Source organism: Augochlora pura, chromosome 7 (genome assembly GCF_028453695.1).
Source record: "Augochlora pura isolate Apur16 chromosome 7, APUR_v2.2.1, whole genome shotgun sequence".
Taxonomy (NCBI): domain Eukaryota; kingdom Metazoa; phylum Arthropoda; class Insecta; order Hymenoptera; family Halictidae; genus Augochlora; species Augochlora pura.
The window spans coordinates 41271381-41293799 of record NC_135778.1 but is presented as its reverse complement, the minus strand read 5'-3'; the positions used below and the strand labels follow the sequence as shown (position 1 = coordinate 41293799).

The window sequence follows — 22419 nt, the reverse complement described above, 5'->3', positions numbered from 1 at the left end:
GCCTGAATCACGATTTGCGGTCAACGAATTTCAAATTTCTAACTAAAGGCTGCGAGGATGAATATGTATATACGCCACGTGCCACGACTTCAGCTAATTTCGATTCGCTCGACTTTTTGCATTTAACCCCTTGGATTACGCTTTATTTTCAAAGAATGGTATCGCATAGAAATTGGAAAGGTTCTAAATATAATAATTTTCAACTGTTACATACCGATTCTGACTAAAACAGTTACGAAGAATCGAAAAAGTTTCATAATTGCTGCAAGATTATATTCGACGTAATAAATAATTATGTTTTTTTCAAGTATGAACACTATGGAGTCTACATTAGGTCGATTGGAAAATTCGTAAAAGTCGTGGACGTAAAGGTTAATAAAATGTAACCGAAATAAAATGTACATGTGTACATATTTATCTTGAAATGTCAAAGAATATGTGTGGGAAGTGATAAGAAGTTTCATCAATATTTCACGTTATAAAATAGTTTACTCGAAGCTTCTCCCTTGAATTGTATTTCTAAAAAGCTAAAGATAAGAGGAGAAATGTCTTATTTATTAAAAAATATTTATTCGGCACTATCTGCACGAACATTTATATATACAATTGTAATATTAGGTCTATCGGAAATTCTTTCAGTTTGTAAATTGAAAAAAAAACTAATAAATTTTTCAAACACTTTATAATATTTACTGTACAATATAATTTCCATCGTTACTTGTAAGATCTTGCCAGCGTAATGACAATTTGTACATACCATTTTTAAAATATATATGTCTCAAATGAACATTTGCATACTTATTGAAACTTGAAACGACATTATTCCACAGAACTTTCCGGTAGATCTAATAGAATGACCAACATATTAAGTAGTAATTCACATTAATTACTCATAAGAAATAACACGATCGTTGTACTTAAATACACGATATTAATAGAGTATTGTCTTGAAATGGCAGTGTCTTAAAAAACTTTTATAAATGTGAGCGAAGAAGTTTACCGTTTGTGGACTCGTTAAACAGTTGTACTTTATAAGCTTATAAAAATACAGTTGCGATTTAAGGTCCCTTCTCGTTGCTCCGAATGTACTGTAAGTAACCGGAGCTGTCATAATTGCACGATTCACAAATTCCAGGGAAACCTTTCGGTCCAGGTAGGCCCAGCGCTCCTGTTGGACCTGTCAATAAACGAGGCTGAAGACACCAGTACCGTATTTTGGAAATACTTGCATCTTTGTTATTTTTACCTGGTCTGCCCGCTTCTCCCCTCTCCCCTTGTCTTCCGGGTAATCCGATGCCATCACTACCGGGTGGACCTGTTAACATCGGTAAAATCAAGAAATGATACACGCTGCGCCAGAACACTTTGGTTACCATCCGGAAAGGAGGAATTTCTCAGTTGATTTAATCATCCACTGAATCAAAATGTCGCACATTTTTTTCGAAAAGATGATATTGTCATGATTAGTATTAAATTAACAATTAATTTCTAAAATTTCAGAGAGAGAGAAAGAGAGAGAGAGATTCTGAGTTTTAATAAAGGAAACGATGTAAAAAGTTACTTCAAATCACTGCAGAAATCATCCCTTTCCAAGTATGTATAATATAATGGCAGCTTTTGGACATCCTATACGATAGCTGATTACGACTGCAAAAAGAGCTTAGATATTACCAGGCAATCCTCTAGGGCCAATGGGACCTTCGACACCGAAACCTTCCGGTCCTCTATCACCTTTCTCTCCCCGTTCGCCAATTGGACCTTGAGGACCCATAGGTCCTTGTGGTCCGGGTAGACCTACGAAGCCACGTTCTCCTGGTAGACCTGGAGGACCTGGATCACCTATGTTGTTACAAAAGAGAAGCAACGCAATTCTGTAAAATTGGCATTGGAAGCATTATCGTTCTGTGGAAACTATTTATTCTATCTTCGTTCTTATATTCAAAGTGTATTAAATTTACTAGAACAGTGTATGTTACGCTTCATGATATTCACAGGAAGATGTAAATGCAATTCGGATAATCAATCCAGCAATAAAATAATCTACTAATGTTCTTTTATAGATCATTTCGACCTTTTTCTAAATAAAATCAACTCTTTCATAGATCAAACTTGGTTGTTTCATTCAATTTTGAAATTTAATACGACCACTATCGTCAATTATTACAAATAAGACATTTCATTTTTTTTTAAAAGTGGATAAGATTTACAAAGATGTTAATATTATTTGCAATAAGGGGATTAAGACTTGCAAAACGGTTCATATTATCTGTAAAAATATGAATGTTTAATCGGGAGTGCAAAACCTGAGTAGAACACGGAAATGAGTTGTCGAGTGTGTGAGGAGAATTTTACGAAATCAGTAGTAACATGCATGCAGGATGGTAGCTTGCACGAATAGGTACCTGGGATGCCTCGGGTACCGGCTCGACCAGGACGGCCCTGTCGGGCCAATCCCGGCCACCCGGATGGCCCTCGAAGACCCTCTGTTAGTTCTTTCAGCCTCTCTGTGACACATGCAGGATTCCATCGTCTTTATCGGCGCACGGCAACGTGACATGTTAAACCTCGATCGACCGATCGATTGTTAATCGAATGGATGCGCTTATCGGCGGGTATGGGAATCACGCCGTTGATGAATGCCAGCTCTAACTAAGGATGGAGATGGTATTTCAAGCAACTCATGGCGGAACAATGACGACGATGACCATTGAGATGTTCGCTACGATTATTGGCATTAAGGATGTTTTTTTACGGTGGCTATCTGTGTATCTATAGATTTCAGGGAAAGAGATTTTGACACTAACGATAGCAAAGAAATACCAAAGAACCCATAGCACCATCATCTTTTTCATATACAAATGTCGGTTTAACTGCGGATAAATGAAATTGATAACACGCTTTGGCTGGTGGTGTACCTGGGCGACCTTGTGGACCAGGTGATCCAGGACGACCTGGACGGCCTCGGACTGCTGGACCAGGTGGACCTTGCATCAGTGCCGCGATCTCAGTCATCTGCTCTATATTTGTACGTGCCAATTAAAACCACTAATTATTTTTCTATTCTTCCCACCTACTACAAGAGTGCTGTTCTATAGCGGTCACCGAAACTGAAATTTATGGCTAAACATTCCCGTATGCATTACCAAGATATTACACATAGGAAATGTGTTTAATTGCCGGTAATACGAGACGACTCGTTCAAATAAAATATCCACCTCGCAATACAGTTGCGCATATGTCCCGAATCTCCGACTCGGTGATATCACGGCCCGGTGGTCCTTGAACACCTGGCATTCCCGTTTGACCTCTGACTCCTGGTGGTCCCTGAAGTCCTGGCGCCCCGTCGTTTCCAGGCATACCCACTGGTCCAATTTGACCTTCTGGACCGCGTTCTCCGGGTGGTCCTCTTTCACCTGGCTGACAAAACGAGGCCATAGTGGCATGAACCGTGTGCAAACTAGAAAATGATGAAATTCGATAACGAAATCGTAACACTCACTAATCCGTGAGAACCTGGCACACCTCTTGGCCCACTGATGCCTGGATTACCAATTGTTTCCAAAACATCGTTCGTGATGAACATGTCTGTCCTTGAATCGGAAGATGCTGGTGGTCCCGGAGGACCAGGAGGACCAGGAGGACCTGGCGGACCTGGCCGTCCTTCCAATCCTGGGAAACCCGTGGCTCCTGACGAACCAGCAGCTCCCTGAATCGAACTTCTTATTTATTTCTCATATGCGTGTGCATTGAATATAACAATCGACGCAAAAAGACTCACAGGGTTTCCAGGAAAACCTTGCAGTCCCACAGGACCTCGTTCCCCTGGTTCGCCTCTGTCGCCTTTGAGTCCAGGCTTCCCATCGGATCCCGATAGTCCTGGCATCCCAAGTATACCATCGGACCCGCGTTGTCCTGGAGGGCCTGGTTCTCCTGGTCGACCCACAGGTCCCTGGATACCATAATTATATGAACCATGTCTCTAGAATCTAATCTAGAATTTTGATCTTCCAGAATCTATAATGTTCATGCGAGTTTACCTGTGCACCTGGGAAACCCGCGACACCAGTTTGTCCGTTCAATCCGGGAGAGCCTTCTGGACCAGCAGGACCAGGCTCGCCCTTCGGACCAGGAAGACCGTCTTCTCCAGGTGGGCCGGGAGGACCTTCAGCACCTGGTGGTCCGGGTATTTCAGAGCCAATGGTTGAGCCTGGTAAACCTAAGCGAAATAATTACATGAATGGAGGTTTTCATAGCGTAACGACTTTTAATTTTTTAATTTAACCACCATTTCGTCCAGGTTGGCCAGGTTCGCCTTTGCGACCTTGTACACCGGGAGGACCTGTTGGACCTATTGGACCTGGGTGACCTTGAAATCCTTGCGGTCCCGGTAGGCCTACTAATCCCGCCGCTCCTTTTAGACCAGGATATCCAGGCGTACCTGGCTTCCCGTCGATTCCAGGAATTCCATTCCAACCTGGAGGACTTGTTTCTCCTTTCTCACCTTGCACACACGTAATTACAATTTTTAAGCCATGTTTCGAACACTTGTAATATTCGAATCATTGGCATATTACAATGCACGTTAAGAGCTGTGATTCGGTTCTGTCACGCAAACAGCATATATTCAGTGATTAATAAGAGGAACGAGTTTACGGGCCTCGCAACAGATTGCAACAAATTGATTTATAATCACTTGAATGGCTGTATTTAGGTCAATCGCGATCTGTCTCTCTGCTCATCGCTTTCGTGTCATTTACTGTGAGTATTGAAATTGTGATTTTTTGAAACGGTATATGCAAAAACGATAGCTAAGACGTATTTTTTTATAATAAACGGTCTGTAAGGAATTGACTGTGTATAGAATTGAACGATTAACCACTTTTAGCAAAAACTTTACACTGAAAAACAAAAGGCATCGCTTGATAACAAAATTCGAACACCTTTCATTTTATGTTAATATCAATAAAATTATCAATCACAAAATCTAAAGCAGTAGTTAGATTATCTATATTAAAGTTGCAATAGAAAAAGAATGAACACATGGTAATACGCCATTATACCAGTTGACTCAAACGAAGATAAAAGAGAAATCTATACCTTCTTGATGATCTCTATAATGATCCGTTAACGAATCTTTTATATATTTTGCTGCGTTAAAGACAATGTTATAAACAATGAGCCATATTTAATATAAAATATTCCAACATTCAGGAATATTCTGTTAAAACCTATAATTTTCAAGGTGTCCTGTAATTTTAGTCATCGGTGTAAATACAATACAAATCCCAAGTGTTGTTAGAAATTTAATTTTCGATGAAAAAATCTGGATGAAAGGGCAATAGGCCAAGTGGAAATACTCGGACAGTTAGAGCCATTAAAACGATTGGGCTCGACCTTTAAATACGTGAATGTTGACACAGTTTATTAAAGGGAATTATTTCCTTTCGAGTGTCACTGACCTCTTCAAACATTGGAATTAGCGCATTAGCTAGCTCGAAGGATAAGAGAATGATTTATTAACCACAGGGAGCTAACGATGAAGACATTTGATCCAGATAAAGTACTCAATTTCCACGGTACGTACGGATATACCAACGACGGTTCACAGTATGAGAAATGGCGTCCTCCCGTAATAAAGGATTCTTCATAATGGTATCAATCACAGAATTAACGGATTTGCACAGTTTTGTGGAAGCGGGCAAAGATTAAGCGCCTTACCAGCATGTCCACCGTTAGAGGTATGCATTTAATGCGTTTAGCGGTGAATTAGTGTGCACGTGGGCCCGTGCTATTCTACACGATTCTAACGAGATTGAATTAGTTTACGCAGCACTTCAAGGATTACTTATCGGATAAATCAAACTAATCGTATTTAATGGTGACATTTAACATCGCCATGATATTAACGTGGCAACTTTTGATCGACGGGATCCTAAAAATAACGATCTACGCGTGAATGGTCCCCTCTTGGAGGACATAACAAGTAATCTATTCAGATTACAATGGCACTCTCAATTCTATAATGGATACAGTAAAGAGTGTGTATGAGGACCATGTTTCTTTAACCGAAAAGAAATTGAATAGAGAGCCATTAAATATATATAAAAATAAAGTATAAAGTTAATCGTGTTTGAAAACAATCGAAAGGTACTTTCCCATAAATGCATAAAATCAGCGATCTACGAGTCATATCATGCACCACCGAAATGTCAAGTAAATACCTTTTTGACCTTGCTGCCCTCTGTCGCCACGTTCTCCTTGCTCGCCCTTGGAGCCTTTTTCACCCGGCTGATTCCGATAAACCGGTGTAGTCACGAACCGCGACAAAATATCGCTGTAATCGTTAACATTTCCGGGTGGACCCGGCACACCAGGATGGCCCTGTGGTCCTGGCAAACCCTGATCTCCTTTTAGCCCTGGAAATCCCATATCCCCCTGTCGACGATAAAACGACCATTATCATAATATAATAGTATTGGTCGCTTTCAAAATTGTACAATATATATTAATTTAATAAACAGACTCGTTCACCGGGTTCTCCTTTTAAGCCGGGGGGTCCAATTAGTCCCGTAGATCCTTTAGGACCGAGCAACCCTGGAAACCCCCGGGCTCCAGTTAATCCTGACGGGCCCTAAAATTTTGTAGGCAATGTTAAAACGTAAAAACAATAAATAAACTGCAATGTGTGCCAGAATCATCCGTGTTTCCGAATACACACAATTTTTCCTTTCTCCCCCGGAGGACCAACTTGTCCTGGTCGTCCAATTGGACCGGGTGCACCCATTGGTCCGGTTGATCCGGTTGGTCCGGGGGGGGCCAGGTGGTCCAGGTAAACCGGCTGGGCCCTAGAACGAAGGATTTTATGTAGAGTCCAATAGCGACAATAAACGTTTCTGTTAAACGTTTGTGTTATGGATTATGAAAGAAATAGGGAAGAACTATCATGAATGGGATATTACCATTGTGTTAAAAATCGTATATTTTTTCCATAATTGAATTATACTTGTTTTGTATTGTAATTATATTGTGCATAAAAATTAAAACGAAGTTATGTCCGAGAATTAATTTTTTTATGCTTCAACACAATATTTTTTCTTTCACCTCGTATTGTTCTATGAAGTACTATTACTTTTGATCGAGTTTTAATTTATTACGAATCTATTAATATTTCGCCCACAATATAGTATAGAATATTCTTTTTTTTTTGTCGTAGTAATTAAATGAGTTAAATGTACAATGTTGTTACCAAGTTTATGAATGAGAGACAATATTTATAGACTGCTTGAAAGATGTTCTAAACTATTTTTGCACGTTATGTCATTAAATTTCAAAATATTTTTATCCTAAATAAAAGTGTCCCATTCATGCTAAAACGTTCGTCAATAAACGAACACGTGACTCACATTTGTCCCATTAATTCCTGGCGGCCCCTGTGGACAGATAATTTCGCAGGTCGGTCGCCTCTGAGGTAATAAAGGACTGCTAAGGCTCTTCTGCAATTACGTTAATTACAACCGCCGTGTCTTAATGGATTGTCAAGTTGTGTAAACTGCATATATACATATAGACGTACGTACCGGCAGTTCCTCGCAGGTTTCTCGCGCCGATCTCGCCGGGTCGCAATTTAAGACCATCCACTGGATATCGATCTGCACGATCATTTCAAGGAATGTTATGTTATTCGGTGTTCAAGTTTGAAACAGTCGTACCGAGCATTCTGCATGGTACATATCATGTTGGTGAATTGTAACTATTTTATTTTTCCTTTCAATTTTACATAACATTTATCCGTAACTATGTCTAATACACGGAATAAAATTATTCAAATAATTTTTTCTTATCTAAAACATTTTACAAACGTCTGTTCGCTATTATAGGAGGATATATTCTATGCAATAACTATTTATTTCCTCTTCTATGGAAAAGTCGTAAATGTTCTAATAATTTCGGACGACAGTTTCAATTCAATACCAACGTTCGAAATGTCACATGTTGAATATAATTTTATTCATTTTTACGCGAACAAAATATAGAATAGCTTTCACGCAATTATGTATACCTATTTCACTCTCTGCGACTGGAAGAAATGAACTAATAATACCATCACTAGGTTACGATCGTTACGATTCTAGTATTCGAGTGTCGCGCTAAATCTAGCTTGTCCCAGTTACGTCTTATTGCCAGCCTTGTTCATTACACAGAGTGTTTATTAATTAAGTGCTCCTTAATTGCGGCATTCTGCAGATACGTTTGTATCGCGGTGAACCACAAGCATCCCCCTTCAAAGTGTCAGCCGTCCGTGACAATTGCGCGCGCGCGCCTATTTATTTGCGGCGTGATCGCATGAACTACTATTTTCATCGACTTTCGAGAAATTTCAGTCATCGTATACCGAGAACATTTCTTTACATTTCCGAACCCGTAACTTCGACAAATACTTGGGGCTTTTCAATAAGCTCTATTTAAATTTTAAAGTTTTAACTTTTCAATTACAAGTTTTAGACTGCGAGTTCTAAATTGAAGTTTTTAAAATAACAAGCTTAAATTATGAAACTACATTAGTTTGTGACGTGGCACAACTGTTGCGTCAGCGGGAAGAAACTTGTTAATACATGTTAGAAAGCAACTCGTTTCCGTGGAAATTTTATTACAATGATTGTGAAACATTTGTTCCATGGGAGCACTTTTAAAGGATATCGTTATCTGATTTGATCTATAATACATAATATTCTTTTTACAACAAATAATCTTTTTATTAGCAAAGAAAATTATTCCTCTTGCAATCGATGCGATATATTTGTTGATCAGAGAAAGTTTTCTGTGATCCTAATTTCTGTAACATTGCCTATGAACATGAGAATTTGCGTAAAGATCCGTGGTCTTCTAATTAGGGTGAAATCGCTGAGAAAAGTAGTTGAACGTGTACTAGTGGCGATGTATCGACTCTAAGGCATTGGGTAATTGCCTCGTCGATTGAAACTGACTAATGAGCTCCCCGTTCCTTGTTAACAACACTACTAGATCTTATCGCTTGCTCTAGCACATAATGTAATAGGCGCAATTTCTGAGGTACATGATCGAACTTACCGGTATAGTGACTGTACTATGGGACATCTTCGATACGGAGATTTTCCCATCCACTTTAATCGGTCCTCGTGGCTTCAACGGTAGCGCGCCAACGTTCTCGCAGTCGATATGAACCACCAGTCGGTCCTTGAAAGCACCGATGCTAACTTTATGCCAGTTTTTGTCGAATATCTGTTCCGATCATACAAAAATTATAAAATTTCTTGCGATTTCTTTTCATAATATATTCACACGTTAAATATCAATAATTAGAGACAAATATAATTAGAGAGATAAAATTGTTCGGATACAGGAATTTTCGAATGATGGAACAAACACATTGAAATTAATATTCGTTAATATTCGCATAGAATTGGATATATTCAAACAGAAACGAGCCTTTATTTCTCCGGAAAGAATCTTTTATAACTTTAACAAAGGGAGATTTCATATTTTGGAATTTCTCCGTTTAATAATTTGAATGGAACGAAAATGGTACATTCGCGCGTGTCTATCCTTTAAACCTTTCTAATGTTGTAACTTGTATTTACATATTCTGTCGTCTAGCTATAATATTTTTAATATTTTATTTTCCAAAAGTCTGTTAATAACCGACCAGTACCCATAAACATTGTTACATATATGTCAAATATGCTAATTCAAATAATTTAGCGAGTTGTGGGGGGAGTTGTCTCCGTCGAGTGTAGTTCAATATTTTATATTGATATATAATATTAGGAACTTTTTTTAATAAACGTTCTACAAGAATTTGTTCCTATGGAACTTCAATTGTATAGATTCTAAAATATCTGTTTCATCGTGATGTTTTCACCGCTTTTGGCCATCTTCCAGACCCGAGCTGTTTAACAGACCTCACGATTGGCAAAAACAAAGCCAAGCGTTTACGTTTTCAAACACGCGCCATCGTTATATGCCGATTACGCAATGCTCATTCTATTTCACTCAATCTGGATATACATATGTAACTTGCGGTCGATGTCAGTCAAATACCACGCCGTTATTGGTGGGGGGTCCCACGAGAGTGGGACCCTAGGTGTTTGTCCTGGGCTGAAAATCGCTGCCCGTACGAGCATTCTGTTCAACAGCTCTAGTTCTAAACGAAGCACAAGCCTCTTCGTTTCTTCACTCGATGGACATGACCTGAAAAACCTCTGTAAACTATTTCACACGGCATTTGCGCAACAGCCTGTGACACGATTTCCCCGTATCCTGACCACGATGCAATTTATAAGCAGTTCACGATTAATGTTTGACAAAGGGTGGTCGGCTTGACATGTCGAACAGGACTTCGGAAGCGCCAGAGGCCGTGATTTCTCTCGAGCCGTTTTAATCATCACGCCATCGTCGATGACACTTTTAAGTGCTACTCGCACTAAACTGGGTCTCCGTTGACAGTGCTCTCGAGATTAGGAGAGATGCGCCCCGCTTCCCGGCATTCGACCGTGTTTTGCTGATACGCGTAGCTCGTTTGCTTTGAAAATCACTAGCAAACTAATGAACAAGTTGGGAACTAATTAAGCTAAAGAGCAGTACGCGCGCGGAACAAGAATATTGTAATATTGAAACAAAAAAAGAAACAAAATTCACGTCCTATTACTGTTAAAAAACATATTTACAATCAGGTCAGGCGGTACCCAAAAAAGTTTGATGAAACGCTGGAAACGTAGAATTCGACTTACACGTTCCGCTGGAAACGACACAATCTGCAGCTTCCCCTCCGTATCTTTCATAGAAATGTCGAGGGTCAGAGATTTTGTGTTCGCTGCTATTAAAAACTGGGGCTCGTTTTCCATGTCAATGATTCTGATAATATGCCAAGTATACTTTGGCAGTTTCCTGGCTCTGAACGTGCAGACTACACTGAATTCTTCTGGCAACTCGTTTGGTAGTATGTCCCTGGTGTTGGGAAAAAGGAGGAAAAAGAAATTAGGAGCAACGGATCCAGATTTGGAATCGACTAGCTTACACTGTTAAACAAAGCATCGTAACGAGACAAAAGATCGATCGTACTTCGTTGGCACAGTAACATCGGTATCTTTTCCCAATCTGTATGCTGTTTGTAAGAGACTGCTACCTCTAACTCGCGTTAAAGCGATGTAATGCGTTTCTAAACGATCTAATCTTAGCTTGCTGATGAAGTCGAACGTCTGGAGATCGTCTTCTGTGCGATTCTGGCCCTCGCATGGTCCTCGCGGCGACTCCAGCGCTATTTCTTCCCCGGTGACAAATTCTGCGAGACAAATGTTAACAGGTATGTAGTGTCAAATATCAAATTATTGCGAAGATATTTCTTCATTTTGGGATATATATTTAAACAAATTTTCTATACATCGCAGATGTATAGAAAAACGGAAAACGAAAATTTATAGAAAAACGAAAGTATATTATGTCTTTTTAAGTTTGTTTTATTCACTGAAATTTTTCTTTGGAAATATCTCGAATATAATATTGAAATAATTAACGGAACTGAACGAAGAAACTAGAAGCTTTAAAAATAACCGCAATATCCGTTTTACAATGGAAAATAGATTGTACACAGGATGGAAAGATTACTCGGGCTGGCTCTCGATGATCTACGTGTGCATATTGCAAGAGAGATAGTAAAGTGACAGTATGCACTTGGTGACATCGTTAGGAAGAAATGTTCCATTGTTACACAACTTGGCATGTTTCTGCTCGAGTCATTCCGATCAAACGGGGCTGATGAATCCATTCTTACGATTGTGCGTATTGAACAGCAAAACATAAACATGATAGAATAATTTCAGATCGTTGACTGTAAGATTTATTAGGTTGTTGCGTATGGAATGCCGGATTCGAAAATACTAACATAAAGTGTCCTGATGGAGAGATACTGTTATATCTGCAAGCATACATATTTAATATATGCACACGTATGCAGTCATTCGCGAAAATATTCTTCCAAAATGGAATATCTTTTTCAAAATTGGACAAGTCGCACAATTGAGAAAGTCGCAAAAATATTTAAGGAAACGGAAACCAGACAATATCACAATGATTCATACTTAACCGTTACTTCCAAAACACTAACAGCTGTCTTCAGTGAAATACAGTCCCTAATTTTATCTTTTTACCTGTGACGAAATTTCCATAAACTTTCTGCGTCCCTTACCGTGACGGTCATGCCATAAAATACTATTATTCCAAGCTCCTGGTAAATACAAGATTTAACACGTGTTCGCCATATGGTCAACTCTCTGACTGCTGATCAAGTTGTAAACTATCTCGCACGCCACAGTACAATTATTATCTTTGTAGCATGTCAGCATAATATTATAATACAGTAGGTACTTGCAGGCAAATACTATTTCTTGTAATTTTATTCGAGCAAATCAAATTTGAGTGCAGAAAATTTAACTACAAATTCTAGGTGTATTATGCAATTTTCTGTCTTGTGATCCAATGTTTTATCGCATTAACATAAACTATATAATCTGCAAAGGACTTGTCTTATCCTATCCAAGCTTTAGTAAACTTCGCTTAAATATGCACTTTTGCGAATTATTATATACGGTAAATGAATATAGTTGAAAGTTATTGGCGAATGAACGATATGCTTGTATTTTACATTAAGCTTTCATTATATTATTCAGATGATAGTTTTTCATCATCTTCGTAACATGATGTATTATTAATTATTACAATATTATATGTAATTGACATAAATAGTGACAGCGTAGTTACATTAACTATCAGAGCACTTACAGATGTTTCATGGAAGAAAACTTACGAATATTTCTGAGTTGGGCAAGAACAAATATCCATATTGAGAAGTACATTCGCAGGTGTGAAGTATTCCTGTGAAAACAATATCCAATTAATTGCACGTGATCACGTTTGCAAATTTACACCCCGGTATAAAATCAAGTATGATACACCACCGAAGTTGAACGATGCGCAAAAACCGAAATTAGCTTTAAGGAATTTCAACTGTAATTCGAAATTTCTTTGCAACTTTGTCAAAAGTGTATGCGCAAATCAAATATATTAAACGCATACATGCATTTCGTTCCTTGTTGTAAAATCAACTGCATATTCATTAATATAGCCAACGATTTATATCGCTGATAATGCTGAATAATAACTAATATTTGTCCTCGTAATGGTATCCTTCGCATAATATAATAAATAACACAATTAATTGCAAATACAATTTGTAATAGTACTATAAAGTAACTATTTTTTCGTATTCTTAAAAGAATTTAAAAGAGAAAGTAGTTTATTATGAATAAAAAATAATATCGATCCTGCCAGGATTCGAACCTGGAATCTTCTGATCCGTAGTCAGACGCGTTATCCGTTGCGCCACAGGACCGTGTTGCAATGTTCTCTTGCTTTCGACGTCAGATAGAAAGAAAAATTCATGATTTTGTATTGTTTAATTTATTCTACAAGCAGAACATAGTTTCCGTTATATCAAATATGATCCAAACAAATTATATCCTATAAGTATATGTATATAGCTTGTTCATTCTTTTTCTCACGTGTACAGAAGCGTGTCTTGTTTAAACCTCAAATTTGCAAATAGAAAAATGGTTAATAAAACTTATTGTATTGCACTTCTGGACAATGTAAAAATATACATAATATAATATAAATATAATAAATATATAATAAATATAATATAATATAATACGTGTATATAATGAAGATTGAGTATTTTTCTAGTTTTCTGTTAAAAAAAAGAAAAAAAAGAAAACGTAATAAATTATACATTTAAATGATGGATGAATATGTTCGTATTTATTTCTGGTTAAATTTCTTTCGCTAATTTTAATACTCATTCTAAAATGCGAACAATATTCTATCCATGGCACAACTGTTACACGTTACGGATTGAGATAAGGTAAGCTCTAGAATGGTCGCTTTGTGATACGAGTAAAGAAGGGGCAGACCAACTGTGATTGGTTCGACTGTAAACGACTCGCTGCTCATTGGCCCTGCGGTAGAGGATCTTGGGTCTTATCGGACCAGATGCTGACGCAGTGTTGTCATAGCGTGGTTGGGTCTACTATTTTAGTTTAATGCGTCGAATTGAATTGCACGATTCGTTTCCAGTGACTTACAGCTGAGGTTGAAAGAATCTTTGAAATTACTGACGGTTAATTTGTATTACGACTTTATATGATAATTCGGTGTTATCAGTAGCTCTACAGAGCGAAGATAAGGCCTCGCCAACAGTGGAATTATATCATCGTATCCTGCATCGGCTTCTCAAACCATCGACCATATCATTTTGCCGCCACTTGCAGGCGCAAAAGTTGATCATCCTTGCTTCACATGAACAAGATATTTCTTACTTGTATTGATAAGAACAAATGGTGTATGTATTATGGATTATATTCAACCACTGAATTTCGTTCTATTTGAACGTTTTAATTAAATTTAAAATCACAAATAAAGAAATCTAAATATTTTAATATTTAGATGGATGTTAGTTGTGTTTTATCTTATGTATTTCTGATTAATTTTTATTTCATTAATTTTGTAAATAACGAGCAACAACAATGTTAGAATAATAGCTTTTAGAATAAAAGCTACGAATTAAGTGTTTACAGTACCTAGCATTTACTGAACAAAATAGAAATTTTGGTTAACAAGAATAAAATCTCCTTCGTTAAATCTATTATGTTACAATGTTTCCTCTATATTGTTCAAGTATTTTGAATTTGCTTATTTAAAAAAAAAAAGACAATTATAGAAATTTCACATAAAACTAATTTCATGGTCAATCATTCTCTATTTTCCGTATTATATTTCACGTATTACGTGTATAAATTAATTTGGTACCTTACCATTTAATTAGTTACGAAATTAATTCAAGTTTTGATATTATCCCGTCGTTTTGAGATTTTAATATACTAACTGTAGCATTTTATTCCTTGATAAAGCCCTTCCGTTTAGTTTATCATTTGCATGGCACTCGTATCTGACTCTGATAACAAATCTAACGTTTACACATGCTTCTCGCCATCATAAAAATTCTGTGTATAAACTTTACATGATTCAATTCATTTGTTTCTTTAATCTCTACATATATGTAGGTATTTTTAATATTCACAGTGTCTGCAAAATACACCTATTACGTAGTGGAAACGTTTGCTTCGACCAAAATGGTTTTCTAAGAAATAACAGATGTGTCTTCAAATCCCAGAATAACAGAACAGAAAGTACAACATGAAAACGAACCCTTTTCTTTACAACATAAGGAAAATAATATCTAATAAAAGAAGAAAAATGAAATGTAGGTATTACGACCGGCGTGTCTGGTATTTGCTTGCAGGGGTCAATGACCGTTAAGAGATGGCGCCACGTATGCAGACGGACTACCACAGCGCAGGAAATAAACAGATACTCGCTGAGGACACTCAAACGCGGCGAAAATAATGTTTCGCAGCGGAGGCACATCGACGCCTCGATAACAAACAGAAAAGAGGACTTCCTACATTGCCTGGGACTTCAAATGAAAAGATTTCCGTGCCAGTATCCCACGCTACACGGCGTCCAGCTCAATACCAAAGATCGGAATCACTCCAATGGGTTAAAGTTACGCAATTGTAGCGTCGTCGTTCTAGGAGCAACGTGCAGTATATGTGGAAAGTGTTTCAAGTGCGAGACGGACGTGAACGTGCACGTGGCGAGGAAACATAGTTGTGCGGAAACGGTTGGCACGGCGGGGGTGCACGGCCAGGACAATGGTGAAATGCCCGGAACGCTTTCAAAGTCTTCTAAGTATAGTATCGTTACCAAAAAAAATTCTGCAACCAAGTTACAAAGCAAGCTACGGCTGATTCTAAGGATAGGTAACGAAATAGTCACCGAGACCACAGTGAAACGTAAACACCTGAAATTGAACAAAACAATCAGCATGGCCACGCAAACCGAATTAAATGATGCGACAAAATTAATCACGAAAAATAATGCTCGCAAAGCTGACGTTCCTGGTATTGATCACCCTGTATTCGATAATAGTCCTTGCCAGTGTTGCACCGCAACTATGCGTGTGGTAAACGGGACCAATCAATATATAGCTGGTAACTTTGTAGAAAACAATCCAACCAAAGGCGAGGAGGTTGCAAGGCGCAACGAAGTTTGCCGGGACGATAAGTTAGCCTCCACGTGTGAAACGAACATCCTTCCATCGAATTTGATGGCATTTAAGACGACAGAAGTAGGCAGAAAAGAGAACAATCATAAAAATAACAATTTCGCCGAATCGCTCGGGTTTGTGAAACCAATATTAGCAACCGAGAAGAAATGCGACGATCCGCGGTATACGGAATCGTTGAAATCGACTTCGATCACCGCGAAAGAAATTGTCGACACCGTGACAGTTACTTTCCAGTCACATTCGAAAGATAACAACGGAAATGACAAGTCGAGAGGCTGTTACACTGAAAAGTTATTGCAGACGCGCGATGGAATTAACACGGTGCAGTTAGTAATGCCAGTAATATTGCCAATAATCGTGCCGAGCCAAATATCTCCTACAACCGTCGCGAGTCAACGTCCTACGGCGACCATGTCGGATCAACATCCGAAGATGTGTTTTGTTGAGAAACAAAACTCGGACGACGATGTGCAAGAGGTTCTGCGGATCGTTCGGGGACATGACAACGTCGCCAGGGAAATTAATCACGAGTCGCCAAATCGTTTCGAGCAGGAGATGTTGGCTAGGGACGCCATCAAAGATATGCTTAGGATGGAACAGCGAGGTTTGCATTTGCTGGAGAGGAAGAGCGTCGAACAAGCGAAGAAAAGGAAACGGACCAGCGTCGGGAAATTCGATACCAGGACCGGCGTTGTAGAGGAACCGACAAGGAAGAACATGAAAACCGGCAGTCCCGAGAATAATGTCGTTAAAGCAATGACGAACGAGAGGAATATTTCAAAGGAGTCATTCGCTAGAGTACAAAAGTCGAGCCACGACAAAATTTCCATATCGGAGAACGCGAAAGAGAATGTATTAACGTGTAATAGAAATATTAGTGTTCCATCGGAAACGTTGCTGCAGCATTACGGTATCAATTACTACATCGACGTCTGCGAGATAAACAATAATAACACGGAGCCCGTACAGGACCCCGTTGGCTGCCTTTTTATCCCGCGTTCAGCTGGAATTGAGACTATGAGCAACAGGCCGACTGTAATTGATCTAGTCAACGACACCGACGAATAGTCTATTATCGAAATAATACGTTGGTTGGACGATTGGCTTAATACGGGAACATCGATAAACTACAATTTAATTAAAAATATATATATATCCACAACGGATATTTCAACGGTTTTAAGCTACGATAGAATAATTTTCTAGAAAAATTAACAGTGCTCAATTTAGAAGAATTTAGACGAATTATAGTTTAAGAGATCCGCGTAGATCTTCTTATATCAAATGATATAGATGAAATGTACGCGTCGCGAATATATCGGAAACGAAAAATGAAAACAGATACTAGAAGCTGGCCTGAGTTTGACAAATCACAAACTATCGAAAGATTCTCTGACCAAACTCTCTTGAGCAAACCAAGAAGAACGAAAGCAATAAAAGAAAGGAAATTGATTGTAGAGTTTAATTGTCTCTATCGTTTAAAAACAAATTATAAAAATGTCGTAAATATTATTATTAATTTATTATCGTCGATCTAGGAAACGATCATTTCTGAATATCACATTAGAATTTCAACTTTCGAGTGATATTCTGTTTTGCTGCTTTATAATGTTTGAATTATTGTGATATCCAAATGAAGCTTATGTTTTTGAATTTCAAAAATGTAGAGACACGTTGGCACAAAAAATAGCGCCTATGCGAAACAAACGCATCAAAGTTGTTTCGCATTGGCATTCTTTGTGGGTACGTAATGTCCTAAACAGTATTCGTTGTATTCTAAATCAATTTCAGCGTGAAACGCTGTGTAAGATGTTGAAGTAGTTATAAGTTAATGTTAATTGTTTTTAATTCATCTCATTATTGCCATTATTAGCAAAATTCTAATACGTTTAACTTCATACAGTGGGTTAAAAAAGTGATCGTTTTCGAACGGAAGTTGGACCAAATAAAGTAAATTTTTTCTTCCGAGATGTTAAAAGGATTAGTTTACTTTAATTATTTGTAGATCGTAACAATATGTTAACCGATTTCGATGAAATTTTCAGTATGCGTACAAGTTTCCGAGATATTCAAAATTGTTTACCATTTTTTCTACCTTTTTTTATTATCCTAGCCAATTGCAATTTACGAAAACAACATTTTAGCCATTATCTTGTAAACTAAACCCTCCAACATCTTAATAAAACTTGGATCACTTGCCTCACTGTACGTTACGGTGAACTTTATGAAGATAGTAGTGATTATATTACATTACGTTGTACATTTATGTAATTATTATTGTTATTACATTTAAGAAATATTGTTTATTTAGTATTAGTTGGCAAATAAGTTTCCGTGATTACGCACTATCCCTTCTCTTACGTGAAAACAGTTTTTCATCAATTTTATTACGTGTTCATATTGGATACCGATACCTGGTACCTATTTTCTATATGGTTAATTCTTAATTATGAAAAACATTGTATCCAGTATAGCTATTACTTATTATAAGCAATGTTGACCTGTGTGTTGTTTATATTGTAAACCGCTCAAGTATATGTATACATAGTTTATATATATACTGGTCAAGTATATATGTAGTATAGTATATGTATAGTTTTTACACTTTTATACGCCTTTTGTAATAAATGTTCTTAAAACTTCAAAAGGTTTCAGTATTATTACAGAAATCCAAATGTAGCGACGTTCTTAAAACAGTATCGATAAAACATTGTCTAGTATATAAACCATGTGAAAATGACTAACATTTTAATTTTGACTATGTTTCTAGTTTTGTACCGATTCTGTAATTGTTCTGCAATATACGCGTATTGAACGTACGCGATCAATGAGTTCTTGACGACATAATTTTTTAAATAAGTTTTGAAAATTTTCATACTTATAACATACAATTCGTATCGAAATTGTTTATTAAAAAGACATTGGTATTTCTCGAATGTTACAAATGTAATTACAACATACAACAGTCAAATTACGTAATGGCAAAGTAAATAATGCCTTTTGATCTGTCATTGAAAATTTTGTGACCGTAACACGGTACTACTTTTGAAAATAAATATTTTGAAAATTGTATGTATTCAACATTTTTCGAATATTTTTTAAAATTCCACTAAAAACGCCATAACATGGTGTTATTTTCTTTTCTTGCGTTTAATTAAGTTCGTAGAGGACTTATTGATCAGCATGTGCACAAACACACATGCATAGCTGTCCTGTAGTCCTGTGCCGGTTGCATATCCATTCTAAATCAATAATGCATCGACTGCGTATCGAGTCTGTATTCGTTTAATGATTTGAAACTTCAACGTTTTCTGTCTATTGCAACATTCTCATCATTTTATATTTAACGATATCAATTCCGATTCACAATGATTTTTATCATTGTTAATTATATATGTATAGTACCTTAGATAAAGTACTGATTATAAATATTGAATTTTCCTTGATATTGTTCAAAATTCATTGATGAAACTGTAATCGACAGAAGTCTGCAAAAAGAATATAATTAAGGTGTTGTTAATATACCTAAACTGATTCAAAAACATCCTTTATTACGAAGAATCGTAAGAATTTTAACAATAAGATACAGTTGATCCTTTCAAAGAGATTGCACAATTTGAAGTTACTTTATGGACAGGTGACTATGTTTAAATAATACTTACAGTAAATATCCAAAATGTATTACGTTCTTTTAACTTATCGCAAAAGCTAACAACGAAATAGAAAATCATATTATAGTCATTCTCGTCTAGTTACGAGTAGAAGTCGCGTTGAAAGTTACGTTCAATGTATAGTTGAATGGTATTGATGTTCTTCAAGACAAAAAATGAAAAATGTTACCTTTTTTTCGTAGAATATTTATTTTGGTAAATAAGACTCTTTTTAGTCTTTCATTGCTTTTAGCGGGAATTGCCTGATCATCCCACCACCCCCCACCCACTATCTCTTTCTCTTCGTATAACTTAATTATCATTACTTTCAATAGTCGTATTTATCATTGTTGTTATCAATGACAACTGTATTATTTCTACATTCGGCATCATCACCAAACATCACACCATGTCTGCGTCCATCCAGATATTTCCTTACCACCTGCTTGTATAAGAAACACATTTCTCACGCAATTAAAGATATGACCATGGCTGCGTTCACATTTCCCATGTGTCCACTTAAAGTAGCTGTCCAATTACCGAACGAATTTTCAAATTTTCTTAGAAAACTTCCGCGTCCGTCGACGAAGCGTTACGAAGTTAAAAGCTGTGTACGATCGTCCAACTTCGTGCGTTTTCGAATGTTATTATTTCGCATGTGTGCAACAGCTCACGCGTTTCGTCTGAAGAAGCTTCCACCCTACTGGACGCGCCGGTCTTCGAGGGGGATGTTCGTGCTGCACCGGATCTGACAGTTGTTGCTCGATCAGCGGAAGTTTAACGACCGACTCTCATAGGCGGCGAAGCGGCTTATGTATGTCACGTAATGCGTAAAATTCAAGGCACAATTGAACTGCAAGAGAAACCAACGCATTGCACGGCTGCCTAGCGCGAACTGATAAGCCTGGAGAACCGCGTGGCTCCTCCTCCACCACTCTTCAAGGAGATTCGATCTTGCTTTCCGTCTTCCGTCATCGGGGAGAAGAGACAATTGCGCGCGATCCTATGACGGGCTGTACACGCAGCTCTCCTCGTATGCGAAGAGAAAGGAGTTTGCTATGTTACCATAGTGCTGCGTGCAATGCTCATTTTTCGTGTCTCGTCAACTAATTCGTTGCTCTATCGCGAACCACGGTGGCCGATTCTATCAAAATATTATAAATCTGTTAGAGTATATTATGCAACATTGATTTACTCTATTAATTAATTAACGATCGTGCTTACCAGTTTCAAAAATCATTTAGTAACATTCACGAAATAATCAATTGTCATCCAACTGCGGTGCAGAGGAAGGAATTACGCGGAAACAGACTACGAAACGGATGGAAATAGAAATGTACTAAGCTAATTAGTGCACGAGAGTCGTGTACGCAATGAACTCGCAGCCTAATTCAGTGAACAGTAGCGTAATGGAAGATGAATAACTGAATGATAAATATAAAAAGGAACCGAGTATCGTCGTGCTCATTGCATGTCGAGGTCAAAACATAATGAACAAGGGGTCGTGGACAGTTGCATTTCACCTGCAACTACCACTCAACAATGATACTGCGATATACACAGGGTGTCTCAAAAGTCACTCGCGATTCTCGAAGTCATTTGAAGAAACGTGGCTTCGTTTACAAATTATTAACGAAAAACAGTAACCAATGAAAAACGAGATCGGCTGATGCAGGGCGGTCGAGTCAACGAAGCCCGGTACCGCTCATTCGTCTGAACGAATCCTTGGATTCGTTTTTCAAGCTAACTTTCTATTTAGATTGATTTTATATATGATGAGATTTTATTTTGCAAATACGTTTGACGAAGTCATGCCAAAATACAATTCAAATTAAGCAATCATGCTTGGAGGGATTTTTAAAAACACTTTTACTAACAAGGACTAATTGCATTTTATTATCCTTCTCTGTAATGACTGTCGTTAATTACGAGATAGAGTGTTAGAAAAATGGGCACGCAATTATAACACAATAAGATGGACTTACAGTCCAATTTTCCTGCGATAGACAGTTAAATTATTAATGACGAATAGTTCTTTTGTCATTCCCCCTTGTTACGAAGGTGCATGGGGGAACAACCCCTCAGAAGAACAAAGTAAGAAAGAGCTACATAATACTAACACGTGATATAGTAATACGTAGACCTGTGGTACAATATTACCAACCAGTCCTTTTTGTTTTGTATACAAAATCTATTACTACTACATTTGAAAGTTTCAACATTTAAATGTGTATTGAGTTTTAATAAACGTGTTATGTTACAATATATATATATATATATATTAGGTGTTGTATTGGTATTTTTGTTGTATTATACATTAGGTGTTGTATTGGTTGTGTGTGAAACCAATTTTATTATCACCTTCCACAAAACGATACAATAACAGTGAATACCATTATTTTACAGTGCTTCCCAATCATTGTCAGGTACAATTTCGACGTTCCGATCAATTATTTATCGCGGTGAACGATGATAAGAATCAAGACCGACACATTACACAAACGAATTACATGCACTACGCGAGAAAATAGAGTGACACCGACTACTTAT

General features: G+C 37.4%; 2 protein-coding genes and 1 non-coding gene across 3 annotated transcripts; 1 reads left to right on the top strand and 2 right to left on the bottom strand.

Annotated features, from left to right (window-relative positions):
* Positions 1-191: 191 nt before the first annotated feature.
* On the bottom strand, positions 192-20674 carry LOC144473517 (uncharacterized). The gene is given in 20 exon segments (XM_078187444.1): positions 192-1177; positions 1247-1315; positions 1672-1839; positions 2916-3017; positions 3216-3417; positions 3500-3706; positions 3779-3949; positions 4038-4216; positions 4286-4501; positions 6222-6435; positions 6524-6631; positions 6719-6814; positions 6816-6845; positions 7404-7493; positions 7578-7649; positions 9088-9258; positions 10767-10983; positions 11098-11317; positions 12839-12906; positions 20544-20674. Coding segments are annotated over 19 exon segments (2700 nt in total). The 5' UTR covers positions 12888-12906; positions 20544-20674; the 3' UTR covers positions 192-1058.
* Positions 13351-13423, bottom strand: Trnar-acg (transfer RNA arginine (anticodon ACG)). The gene has a single exon. It is a non-coding gene; the product is annotated as a tRNA-Arg (tRNA).
* LOC144473520 (uncharacterized) lies at positions 15412-18866 on the top strand. The gene is given in 2 exon segments (XM_078187448.1): positions 15412-15452; positions 15454-18866. Coding segments are annotated over 2 exon segments (1875 nt in total). The 3' UTR covers positions 17288-18866.
* Positions 20675-22419: the final 1745 nt, after the last annotated feature.